Genomic DNA, 12,241 nt, shown 5'->3' with positions numbered 1-12,241 from the left:
AACAAGGAAACTTCAGAGAGGGTGAGAGGCTGGCACTAGGTCACATGGCTAATGTCAGTAAGGACGGGACTGGGGCGAGAATCACCTACCTCTGACTCCTACTCCTATGCCCTTCCAGAACAGAAAAGAGGAAAGAAAAGGTACAAGGACAGATGGTAAGGAAGGGAGAAGACAGGACAGAGAGAAAGGAGAAAACTGGGTACTCCATGCTACTGTGCACACTGTGGGGAGGTCCTGGCCAAGCAAGGAGCCTTTGTCATGCCCCATGGGAGAGGCAAGACCCCGAGCTGGGTAGCAGGAAGATGATTTCTGCAATTAGGACTTGGCAAAAGCTGCCCAGTCACGTCTCAGGACGAGGGCAGGGCATGTCTCAGTGACGTGGACAACTTCTTTTTGTTGTTGTTGTTTTTTTCAGACAGAGTCTAGCTCTGTCATCCAGGCTGGAGGGCAATGGCAGAATCTTGGCTGCAACCTCCGCCTCCCAGGTTCACATGATTCTCCTGCCTCAGCCTCCTGAGTAGCTGGGACTATAGGCATGCGCCACCACGCCCGGCTAATTTTTGTATTTTTAGTAGAGATGGGGTTTCACCATGTTGGTCAGGCTGGTCTCGAACTCCTGACCTCGTGATCCGCCACCTCGGCCTCCCAAAGTGCTGGGATTACAGGCGTGAGCCACCGCACCCTGCCCAACTTCTTAAGAGATTTACCATGTTAACTATAGCACAGGGAACCCTGCATGCTGATCTGCTCTACTAGTCACTATGTCACATTAAATCCGTGCCTCCAGGGCACTGGTGTATAAAGACCCACACTACAACCAGGAAGCCCTAGTTTCATCCCTTGGTTTAGGAACTCAGAAGGCTTTCCCATATTTACCTCCCTAATCTCCCAATTCAACCAATATCTCTGGGTCCCCCCAGAGCACTGCTCAATGGTTTTTCTGCTCTCGCCTACCCCCCACTACCAGACCGTGTGCCCTGGGAGCAGCAGCTCACTGCTCAGCCATTCTCACGAGCGGGAAGCGGGTAGCACAGCATTAGGAGTGAGTCCGATGTACCCCTTCCCCAGGCCTCGAGGCTCCAACCTCAGAGAGTTTGACTAGAGCTACGGACTCTGTCCCCCGAAGAAATGTGCAGATACACAAAATCTGACAGCCCATTTCAGGACAGCTCTGTGGACTATGAAGACAATATCTAGTTTAATCACCAATTTAGTCTTTACACAGCCTGCTTCCCAGTTAGGTTAAGCCAGGGCCTCTCAACCTCAGCACTGCTGACATTTCGGGCTGCACAGTTACTGTGAGGGGCTATTCTCTGCACTGCAGGATGCTGACCAGCATTCCTAGCCTCTGCCCACTAGATGCCAGGAGCATGCCCCCCTCAGCTGTGAAAACCAAAGTATCTCCAGATACCACCAAATATCCCTCAGGGGGCAAAGTTGCCCCTTTGGTTAAGCTATTTGAGACTTCCTGCAGGTGACAGGTCAGTTTCCTTTGAGAGCCCCCATCCCCAGCAGAAGAGGCTCCCCGAGGGGTACGCATGGACGTGTGTGTGGTGACCTCAGTACCTTTTCTGCACGATGAGATTGATGTTGCGCAGGGCCACGTACTGCAGCTCTGGCTCAGCTGACAGCAGTGTGACCAGGGGTGGGGCCAGCTTCTTGAGCAGCGTGCCGTAGTAGTCCAGGTCCTTAGACAACATCTCCATGAACTTCATCAGCACCTTCACAGCAGAAAGCACCACAGCAGAGTTGGCGTGGGAGAGCCTGGGGGTGACCCGTTCACAGATGCTGGGATCCGTCCATTCCAATGGGGCAAACAGGAAAGACAAAGGGAAACATCCTGTTTTTAGTTACCAAAATAGCGTGTACAGGCCAGGCGCAATAGTTCAAGTCCTGTAATCCCAGCACTTTGGGAGGTCAAGGCGGGTGGATCACTTGAGGTCAGGAGTTTGAGACAAGCCTGACCAACATGGTAAAACTCTGTCTCTACCAAAAAATACAAAAATTAGCTGGGCATGGTGGTGAGCACCTGTAGTCCCAGCTACTCGTGAGGTTGAGACATTAGGATCACTTGAACCCAGGAGGTAGAGGTTGCAGTGAGCCGAGATTGCGCCATTGCACTCCAGCTTGGACAACAGAGTGAGACCCTGTCTCAAAAAAAAAAAAAAAATAGCATGTCTAGCCTGGGCAAAATCATGAGACCCTTCTCTACTAAGAATAATTTTACACATTAGCTGAGTATGGTGGTGCATGCCTGCCTAGCTACTTGGGAGGCTGAGGCAGGAGGACTGCTTTGAGCCCAGGAGTTTGAGGCTGCAGTGAGCTGTGACTGTGCCACTGCACTCCGGCCTGGGTGACAGAGCGAGACCCTGCCACAAACAAACATGTTTTTTGTAGAAGAAAGATCTAAATCCTGGTTCTGCTGCCTGCTAACTCCCAGCAGGTTGAAATCACTCTGCACCTCAGTTTCCTCATCTATAGAATCAAGATGATGCTGCCTACTTCACAGGGTTGCTGGGGGCTCAACTGACATAATGCATATAAAGAACAAGGCCGGGCGAGGCTGAGGTGGGTGGATTGCTTGAGCCCAGGAGTTTGAGACCAGTCTGGGCAACACGGTGGAAACCTGTCTCTACAAAAAAAAAATATAAAAATTAGTTGGGCACATTGGCATGCATCTGTAGTCCCAGGTACCTGGGAGAATCGATTGAGTCCCGGAGGTTGGGGCTGCAGCTCCAGCCTGGGGGACAGAAACCCTGCCTCAAACAAACAAACAAACAAACAAAAAAGAACAAGCACAGTACTGGCACATAGTACATACTGTATAGATGGCAATTCCTCACTTCCTCCGACTTGGAGGGTATCTTGTGGTTAAGACCATGAGTCAGGTGAGCCCCAGCTGGGGGATCAGCTGGGGGGCCTGCCAAACACCCAGTGAGAATTCAATGGGCAGTGGCTCTGGCACTACCCATCTACTGAACTCAACAGAGGTGCCCTGGGCTTCTGCGAGCTCCCAGGCCAGGCCAGGCCTATGCCCACAGCAGGCACCGAGCTGACTGCCCAAGGCAACTCTCCTGCCTGCCTGGCTCTGGAGAGGTGGGAAGCAGGCAGGCCTCCCTTTAGGTGTGTCTGAGGGTAGGTTGCGGGGCAAGGCACTAGAAAGGGGCCCACTAAGGCCCAAGGCCTCATTGGAGCCCCTGAGGACCAGGGTCCTCAGGCTGGGCTGGCAAGCAAGGGGCAGCCCACTCACCTCTGGGCCTCGCGGTCGTCCTTAGGTGTATAGTTGGCCAAGCAGTCCAGGATGAAGATCTGGCCCCACTCGGTGCACTCGTTCAGGGCTGTCAGCAGCTTGTTGATGGACTGTGGGTTCAGATCGAGCAGGTTGCTGCTGGGGTGAGACTCGGCGATTTCTGAGAGCGCTGCCACCGCGTTGGCCACCACCTGGTTGAGAGGGAAGAAGGGGCAGAGGTTGCGGGTGCTGCTCACAGGCCAGGGGGCAGTGGGCTAATGATGCTGGCTGGTCAGAGGTCAAATATCCTGAAAGGAATATGACCCAATGGGCAGGGTCTGGAGCTGCAACGAGACCCACTCCAAGCACTCACCCTGCTGACTCCTCTGCAAACTGGAACAAAACCAAGTATGCCTGCCATTTAGAAAAACAAGAAAGACCTGGCTCCAAGTGCCTAGCCATAGAAAGCATTCCCAGCTTCTTAACACAGCAGCCCCTGTCTACCAGCAACAGCAGCTCACTTCAATGCTTGTCAGCTGTGCTTCTCAGAGCTAGGGGATTCCTGCCGATCTCCTTGAGGCTACTGGGAGTGGATGGGGGTTGGAAAAGAGGAGCTTGCCAGGTGAAGCTCCAGGCCCTCAATCCATTTCCACTACAGCAGGTGTTTTGGTTTTTTGCTTGTTTGTTTTTGAGACAGAGTCGTGCTCTGTCACCCAGGTTGGAGTGTAGTGGTGTGATCTCAGCTCACTGCAACCTCCACCTCTTGGGTTCAAGTGTTTCTCATGCCTCAGCCTCCCGAGTAGCTGGGATTGATTACAGGCATGCACCACTACACCCGGCTAATTTTTGTATTTTTAGTAGAGATGGGGTTTCACTATGTTGGCCAGGCTGGTCTCAGAGTCCTGACCTCAGGTGATCCTCCCGCCTCAGCTACCCAAAGTGCTAGGATTACAGGTGTGAGCCACTGCACATAGCCTGTTTTTGTTGTTGTTGTTGTTTTGATACGGAGTCTCGCTGTGTTGCCCAGTCTGGAGTGCAGTGGTGCATCTTAGCTTACTGCAACCTCTGCCTCCCGGGCTCAAGCAATCCTCCTGCCTCAGCCTCCTGAGTAGCTGGGATTACAGGCACGCACCACCATGCGCAGCTAATTTTTGTATTTTTAGTAGGGATGGCCATGTTGGCCAGGCTGGTCTTGAATTCCTGACCTCAGGTGATCCATCCCCCTCAGCCTCCCAAAGTGCTGGGATTACAGGCATGTAATCCTGTATGAGCCACTGCACCTGGCCTCAGGCAGCTGTTTTCGTTTTTTTTTTTTTTTTTTTGAGACGGAGTCTAGCTCTGTCACCAGGCTGGAATACAGTGGTGCAATCTTGGCTCACTGCAACCTCTGACTCCCCGGGTTGAAGTTATTCTCCTGCTTCAGCCTCCCGAGTAGCTGGGATTATAGGCACATGCCACCACACCCAGCTAATTTTCGTATTTTGAGTAGAGACGGGGTTTCACCATGTTGGCCAAGATAGTCTCAATCTCTGACCTTGTGATCCACCTGCCTCAGCCTCCCAAAGTGCTGGGATTATAGGTGTGAGCCACCGCGCCCGGCCCAGGCAGCTGTTTTTAAGTGTGTTCTGCATTGTTTCCAACTTTTCTCTGTGAACCATCCAGTGCTCCAGTACCCATCCCTGTACTGGCTGCTAAGTACTATGTATGGCAGTTGCTCAGTGTTTCTGCTCAGACTGGGGGATGGCGGGGTTTGTGCATTCATTTTAAACATTCGTTTTATTTATTTATTTATTTATTTTTTTTTTTTTTTGAGACAGAGTCTTGCTCTGTTGCCCAGGCTGGAGTGCAGTGGCCGGATCTCAGCTCACTGCAAGCTCCGCCTTCCGGGTTCACGCCATTTTCCTGTCTCAGCCTCCCGAGTAGCTGGGACTACAGGCGCCCGCCACCTCGCCCGGCTAGTTTTTCGTATTTTTTAGTAGAGACGGGGTTTCACCGTGTTAGCCAGGATGGTCTCGATCTCCTGACCTCGTGATCCGCCCGTCTCGGCCTCCCAAAGTGCTGGGATTACAGGCTTGAGCCACCGCGCCCGGCCTAAACATTCGTTTTAAACGGGCCCTGCCAAACTGCCCTCCAAACTGCTGCCACCACCATGGGTAAGGAGACTGTAGAGTTCCGCATCCAGCTACATCCTGACATCCTATCTTCCAGGCTATGCTACTTCCAGGGTGACCCTCTACAACCCAGCAAAGATGGGGGAAGGGAAAAGCACATGCAGCATATGTCTTGGTGAGAAGACAGCAACAATAACAGTGACTAGAAGGGGAAGGAGGGCACTAGTATTGATTGCACACCGTGTACCAGGCCATCCCAGGAACGTCACCTTCACAGCACTCCTGCCAGCCATGTAGAATTAGATCCATCTCACTGATGAAGAAAAGAGAGCCTAGGCAGCTTGCCCCAGGTTGTGCAGCTAGTCAGAGGGTGAGGAGAAGGGAATCCAGGTCTAGCTCCCTCCAAAGAGGGTGCCTGAACCACCACAAGGCACAAGAACAACTGGCACCCCCAGCCAGGCTCTGACCAGGTACTCGGGACTGCCTGGTGACGGGTCAAGCCAATGTCTTCCCAAGCAACCCAGGAGGTAGTACGGTGGGTGGCAGTGGCTTACCATGGGGTTAGAGTCAGAGATGAGGTCTTTAAGGGTGTCCAGGAAGCCCTGGTCCTCCACTAGCTGGGCGTTGATGTCGTGGAGCTTGGCCACGCACACAGCTGCTGTCTTGCGCACATACGGATCCTCATCCTTCAGGCACTTCCGGAGTGGCTCACATAGGTACTCTGTGATCTTGTCAACGCGGATGCAGCCCATGGTCCGCACTGCCAGGGCTCGGATGAGGGGGTTGGGGTCCTCACAGTCCTGAGGGGAACCAGCCATTGGCCAGGGCAGGGGTGGGATGAGCCATCTGTGGGCTTCATATTCTCCCTGGCCTACAGCTCTGAGCCCTGCTAGGCTGAGCAACATCAGATGGCTGCTATGGATCTCCACCAACTACAGCCAACAGCAGCAAAAGTAAATGCTATGTAACTGGCACCCATGCCAGCTCTGCACACCGTCTCCTCTTATCCTCACAGTAGAAATACAATACTGGTCTCATTTTATAGATGATGAAACTGAGGCTCTCAGGAAGGCTGAGAGCTCATCTGAAGCCACAGAGCAGAGCTGTGATTCAAGTCCACATCCACCTAGCATCACAGCCCCCGGCCTTTCCACTGGGCCACAGAAGCCTCATTTCCCATATCTGAGCACGGTCAGGAGAGCTAAGGTTCTAAAGGTACACAAATTCACAGGTACTAAACATTAGGAGAAAATAAAATTAAAATATAGGTGCACAGAGCTGACAATTTAATCTGAAGGACAGAAAATGGAGAAAGCAGCAGTCTAGAAGGGGAACAGAGAAGCTCTCGGACACCTGCTGATTCCTGCCCTAGCAAAGCATGCAGGGCAAGGCCCAATCAAGGTGGGGAGGGGATCAACAGGCCTGGCAGGACCTCACACAGGAGAGTTAGGCAGGGTCCTTAGCATTTGATTTTCTGGAGAGTGGGAGCCCTCTGCTGGAGGAAGAGGCCTGCAGGCTGGGCGGGCACGGGCGGTCTGAAGGTCTGGACTCCATCCAGCGCCACAGGGTCCCACCCCAAAGAGACTGAGTGGAGACAGAGCCTTAAGCACCCCATGTCCCCATGCCCACCAAGCTCCTGCTCACCTTCACAAAGGTGTTGACGGCCATAATGGCCATGTCAGGCTGACTCTTGGCGTAATTCATCAGGTAGAGGTATACCAGCTTCTTCAGCTCCAGGTTGTCGGTCTGCATGCAGTTGACCACATCGGGGAAGAGGGCACTGGAAGGTCAAAATGGTGTCAGCATGGGAAAGGCTGAAGAAGGGAAGAGGAAGATTTTCAGGCTGCTAACTAGTGGGTGAGAGGACAGTGGGTAGGAGAGAATGGAGAGACACACTGGACTTCCTGGTAAAAGGGAGGGTTTCAGCTGTGCTGTTAACAATCAACACCTATTGATAGAAAGGGAATCCCAAAGGGTAATTTTAAAAGCAGAAAAGTCCTTGGTTCTTTTCATACAGTTCAAACATGAGTTCTGGAGCCCGTCAAACCCACCACTGCCTCTTGATAGCTATATGACGTTGGAGACATTCCTTTGTCACCTGCCCTCTTGCCCTGAGTCTCAATTTCCTAACTTGCAAGAATGGTGCAACAGAAACTCACTTCACAGAGCCTTTATGATAACTGAGTGAGACAACATACTTAGGTATCTGGTCCTTGATATCTAGGATGTACTGAGTAAATGAAAATGATTTTTTCTCCCTCTCTGATACTTAACGTGGCCGCTTACATTGGGCTGCTGGTTCTGGAGGGTCGCAGGGAAGCAGGATGGCTCACGCTGCTTTCACCACAAGCTCTGGCACCCAGTAAGAACCAGCACGGCATGCATGGAGCACACACCATACACCAGGCTTAGTGCTAAGAACCTTACATACTTGATCTCATTTAACTGCCCTTAGAAGTCAGGGAATGATCCCCATTTCACAGAATACTGAGGTTCATAAATGTCAAATAACCTGCCTGGAGGAGCCAGGTCCGAGAACAAGGTCCGTGCTCATAACCACGTGGTAACCGTGGTCCCAGAGTTACAGGCCTTCTTCAGATGTGAAATTTGGTTAGAGATCAATTTTCTATCTCTGGAATGATCATATCCCCTCCTCTCAATTCTTACGTGTTTATAGGAAAGGACATGTCAACATAGAGAATTATGAGGTCAAAGTGAACTTCCTGAGCCCCGACAGGCAGGAGTCCTGCCAAAGCCAAAATGTATCACCTTAGAAGATGATGCACGAGGAAGAATGGGGAGGAGGGAGAAGGAAAAACCGCTTATGAGGCTGACTTGCCCGTCATATCAGCAAAGCCAGCTCTTTTGAGATGGAAGAACAAAGATGTTTCTCCTCTGTGAGGAGGTGATAATGGTGTTCTGGGTGAAGGACAGCAGCTTTGTCCTGGAAGGAATCTGACTTGGAAGGAGGCCCAGTTGTCCAGCAGGCGCCTGCTCCCTTTCTGCTCTGGTTTCCAAAGGGCTCTCTGCAGAGCTCCTTCCCAGAGCTGCTGGCAGGAGGTCCTTGCTGGGGGGCAATCCATGGGGACGTCTGGAGCAGTGGGAGCCTATCTTGGGACCTGGATGGGAGCTGCTCCACCTCAGTACCCGGACTATGAGGCACAGGGCTGGGCACCACGAGGGCATGAGTGAAAGCAGCCTGGATTTGGATTTCAGAAGAACTGGGCTTGAGTCCTAGTTCTGCCACAAACCATGTGACTCTTAGGCAGTCACTTTATGTTTTTATTTCCTTGGCAGTAAAACTGTCATTACCTACAATATGGGAATTGTAAGGAACTACTGAGAAAACAAATCTCAAAATGTTCTGTGCAGACTCTCAAATACTGTGCAAATATTAAGCTGTTACAAAATCTAGTCTCTGCCTTTGAGATTTTACAATCTGGTGAGCAGGTAAACACAAGTATACATAACAAGAGAACAGTCTCCATTTAATGCTGGGTGATGGGAACAGAAAGCAAATGCTTTGAGTTTGAGGTAGTGGGCTGGGGTGATGAGGGAAGGAAACATCGGGAAGGCAGATCTTGAATGGTTTCTTTTTTTTTTTTTTTTTTTTGAGACAGAGTCTCACTCTGTCGCCCAGGCTGGAGTGCAGTGGCGTGATCTTGGCTCACTGTAACTTTCGCCTCTCGGGTTCCAGCAACTCTCTGCCCCCAGCCTCAATGCAGTAGCTGACCAGGTGCCCACCACCTGCTCGGCTAATTTTGTTTTTTGGTTTTTTGAGACTGAGTCTCGGGCCTGTCGCCCAGGCTGGAGTACAGTGGCTTTCTGGCTCTGGCTCACTGCAAGCTCCGGGCCTCCCAGGGTTTACGCATTTCCCGCATCAGCCTCCCGAGTAGCTGGGTTCAGGCGTCACACCTTTGCCCGGGCTAGTATTTTGTATTTTTTAATAGAGACGGTTTCCACTGTACAGCCAGGATGGTCTCGATCTCCTGACCTCGGGTGGATCCCGCCTGCCTGCCTCCCAAAAGTGCTGGGACACAGGCTTCGAGCCACCGCCTAATTTCTTGCATTTTAGCAGAGACAGGTTTCATCATGCTGGCCAGGCTGGCTCCTGGGAACTCCCGATCTCGGGTGATCCACCCACCTCGCCTCCCCAAAAGGAGATTGAGGACACCACAGACCTGAGAATGAGAAGATTTAACGATATAACGGCATTTTATTTGCACCAACACAGTGCTTGTTTAATATCATCTGCCACTTGGGCACAGGGAGTTTAAAATGAAAATCCAGATTTCCCCCATTATTCTTCTTTTCTTTTTGAGACGGAGTCTTGCCTGTAACTGGGCTGGAGTGCAGTGGCACAAACTCTGGCTGACTGCAAATCTCCTGCCTCCTGTCTGTGCCACTCCCTGCCTCAGCCTCCCTAGAAGCTGAGATTACATGGCTCCACCACGCCTCTCAGCTAATTTTGTATTTTGGCATAATTTGATTTCTACCTGAGCATTGGCCAGGCTGGTGTCAACCTATGCTACAACTTTAGTGACCCACCCAACAGAGCCTCCTGCTAGGGGATTGCGGTGCTGACACTCAGCTTCTGGCCCAGGATTTCTCCCATTCTTTTTAAAAACCAGAAGACCTGGCCACACTGGGTCCTCTTCCCCAGCCAGTAGTGATCCTCTGGAGTTTCTGAGAGGGTTCAGGCCACACCCACTGCGCCACGTGCTTCCTTTCCCACCTACTCCAGTTAACTCACTCCATCACCACCTGACCTGCCAGCATCTGGGCTCCTGATTCCCATGTAAACAAAACCTTCGATTGGGAAGAAAGTTTTATGAAGGGAGCTGTATGAGGGGAGACATGGGTCCCTAGACACCCGAAGCGAGAGACTGAACTGGACCCAAGCTATAAACCCTCCCCTGTCAGCCGCCTCCAGCTGCCACCAGGCCTACTCCTGCACACCTGACATCTTTGCCCACGGTCATCGATGCAATCACTTTCTTCACTGCCTCCTTCTTCTTCTCCTTCTTGTCACTGTTGAGCTCTGCCTTCAGCTCGAAGATCTCCCCTAAGGAAAGGAGGCAAGCATGAGCGATCCCTCCCTACCCTGGCAGGTCCCAGTATCTAACTTCCAGAAGAACCAGAGGGAGGCACGTAAGACATCCTATGCTGTTGGCTGAGGGGAGCTTCAGGCGCCTGGCCTCAGGTAGGCCTGGCAACAGTGAGGGCAACAGTGAGGGACGACTGTTAGGATAGGAATTAACAAGATGGAAGCTTGGAGGCCAGGGGCAGTACCTCACACCTGTAATCCCAGCACTTTAAGAGGCTGAGGATCAGCTGGGCATCGTGGCTCATGCCTGTAATCCCAGCACTTTGGTAGGCTGAGGAAGCCGGATCATGAGGTCAGGAGATGGAGACTATCCTGGCTAACATAGGGAAACCTCGTCTCTATTAAAATACAAAAAATTAGCCAGGCGTGGTGGTGCGTGCCAGCTATTCGGGAGGCTGAGGCAGGGGAATCGCTTGAATCCAGGAGGTGGAGGTTGCAGTGAGGCAAGATGGCACCACTGAACTCCAGCCTGGTAACAGGGCAGGACTCCATCTCAAAGAAAAAATAATAATGAAAGAAAGAAAAGAGGCTGAGGACTACTGGAGCCCAGGAGCTCAAGATTAGCCTGGGTAACACAGTGAGACCTCGTTTCTACAAAATTTTTTTTTTAATTAGCTGCGTGTGGTGGCACATGCCTGCTGTGCCAGCTACTCTGGAGGCTGAGGCTGGAGAATCATTTGAACCCAGAGGTCGAGGCTGCCGTGAGCCATGACACCACTACACTCCAGCCTGGGGGATACAAGGTGACACCTTGTCTCCAAAAAAAGAAAAGAAGTTTAGAGGCCACTCTGATTGAAGCAACAGGAACCATGGAAGCTACAAAGATTCTGGGGAAGACAAAAGCATCAAAATAACATGATGGCAGGCTCTGCTCAGCCAGAGAGCTAAAAACACAGTGGAAGGTAAAGCTGTCCTCAGCTACCTTCACTCAACCAAAGGCCCTTAAAAGGCTCAGTGCAATAGAACCTGAGTACTTAAGGCTTGTGGGGAGAGGGCAGGATTTGTGGATTCCCACATGGAGGCCTTTCCTGTTTTCCTGGAACCTCTAATTAAAACAGCTTGCTCAGGGTTTCACTTCCTGAGACACAAGTGGTTGCTCAGCTCTGAAAATGGGAATTCAGCTGCTCCATGAGAGCTCAAGCATGTAATCAATTGTTCTGAGGAACTTGATGATGTGAAAAAAACTAATCAGGAAGTAGGGTTGTCTGGCCCTGCCAGGGACAGAGTCAGGATCCCAATAATAGGTTAGAAGGGCAGATGTCATTTCCTGACCCCTTCTCTTTTATTTTTTATTTTTTTGAGACGGAGTCTTGCTCTGTTGCCCAGGCTGGAGTGCAGTGGCCCCATCTCGGCTCACTGCAACCTCTGCCTCCTGGGTTCCAGCAATTCTCCTGCCTCAGCCTACAGGGTAGCTGGGACTACATGCGTGTGCCATCATGCCCGGCTAATTTTTGTATTTTTAGTAAAGATGGGGTTTCACCATGTTGGCTAGGCTGGTCTTGAACTGACCTCGTGATCCGCCTGCCTCGGCCTCCCAAAGCGCTGAGATTACAGGCATGAGCCACCACGCCTGGCCTTTTTTATTTTTTTTTATTTTTTATTTTTTTGAGACGAAGTCTCACTCTGTCACCCAGGTTGGAGTGCAGCTGTGTGATCTCAGCTCACTGCAACCTCTGCTTCCCGGGCTCAAGCAATTCTCCTGCTTCAGCCTCCCAAATAGCTGGAAATATAGGTGGGCACCATCATACCCTCCTAATTTTTGTATTTTTAGTAGAGACCAGGTTTCACCATGTT

The 12,241-nt window shown here is 51.4% G+C and overlaps 1 protein-coding gene across 8 annotated transcripts in view; it reads right to left on the bottom strand.

The window, feature by feature from the left end:
- Nucleotides 1-12,241, bottom strand: part of AP1B1 (adaptor related protein complex 1 subunit beta 1) — a 63,545-nt gene that overhangs the window by 26,815 nt on the left and 24,489 nt on the right. For 6 of the 8 annotated variants that reach the window (XM_009217039.3, XM_003905388.4, XM_009217041.3 and 3 more), the window contains exons 3-7: nt 10,300-10,405; nt 6,985-7,120; nt 5,895-6,140; nt 3,251-3,441; nt 1,567-1,788 (exon numbers count right to left, since the gene is read on the bottom strand). In XM_009217039.3, coding sequence (XP_009215303.1) covers nt 1,567-1,788; nt 3,251-3,441; nt 5,895-6,140; nt 6,985-7,120; nt 10,300-10,405 — 901 coding nt within the window. Of the gene's footprint in view, nt 1-1,566; nt 1,789-3,250; nt 3,442-5,894; nt 6,141-6,984; nt 7,121-10,299; nt 10,408-12,241 lie in introns of all 8 variants that reach the window. The other 2 variants (XM_021921436.2, XM_009217043.4) reach the window with 2 other exon arrangements.

This window comes from Papio anubis, chromosome 16 (genome assembly GCF_008728515.1).
Source record: "Papio anubis isolate 15944 chromosome 16, Panubis1.0, whole genome shotgun sequence".
NCBI classification, from domain to species: domain Eukaryota; kingdom Metazoa; phylum Chordata; class Mammalia; order Primates; family Cercopithecidae; genus Papio; species Papio anubis.
This window is presented reverse-complemented; position numbering and strand designations above follow the sequence as displayed.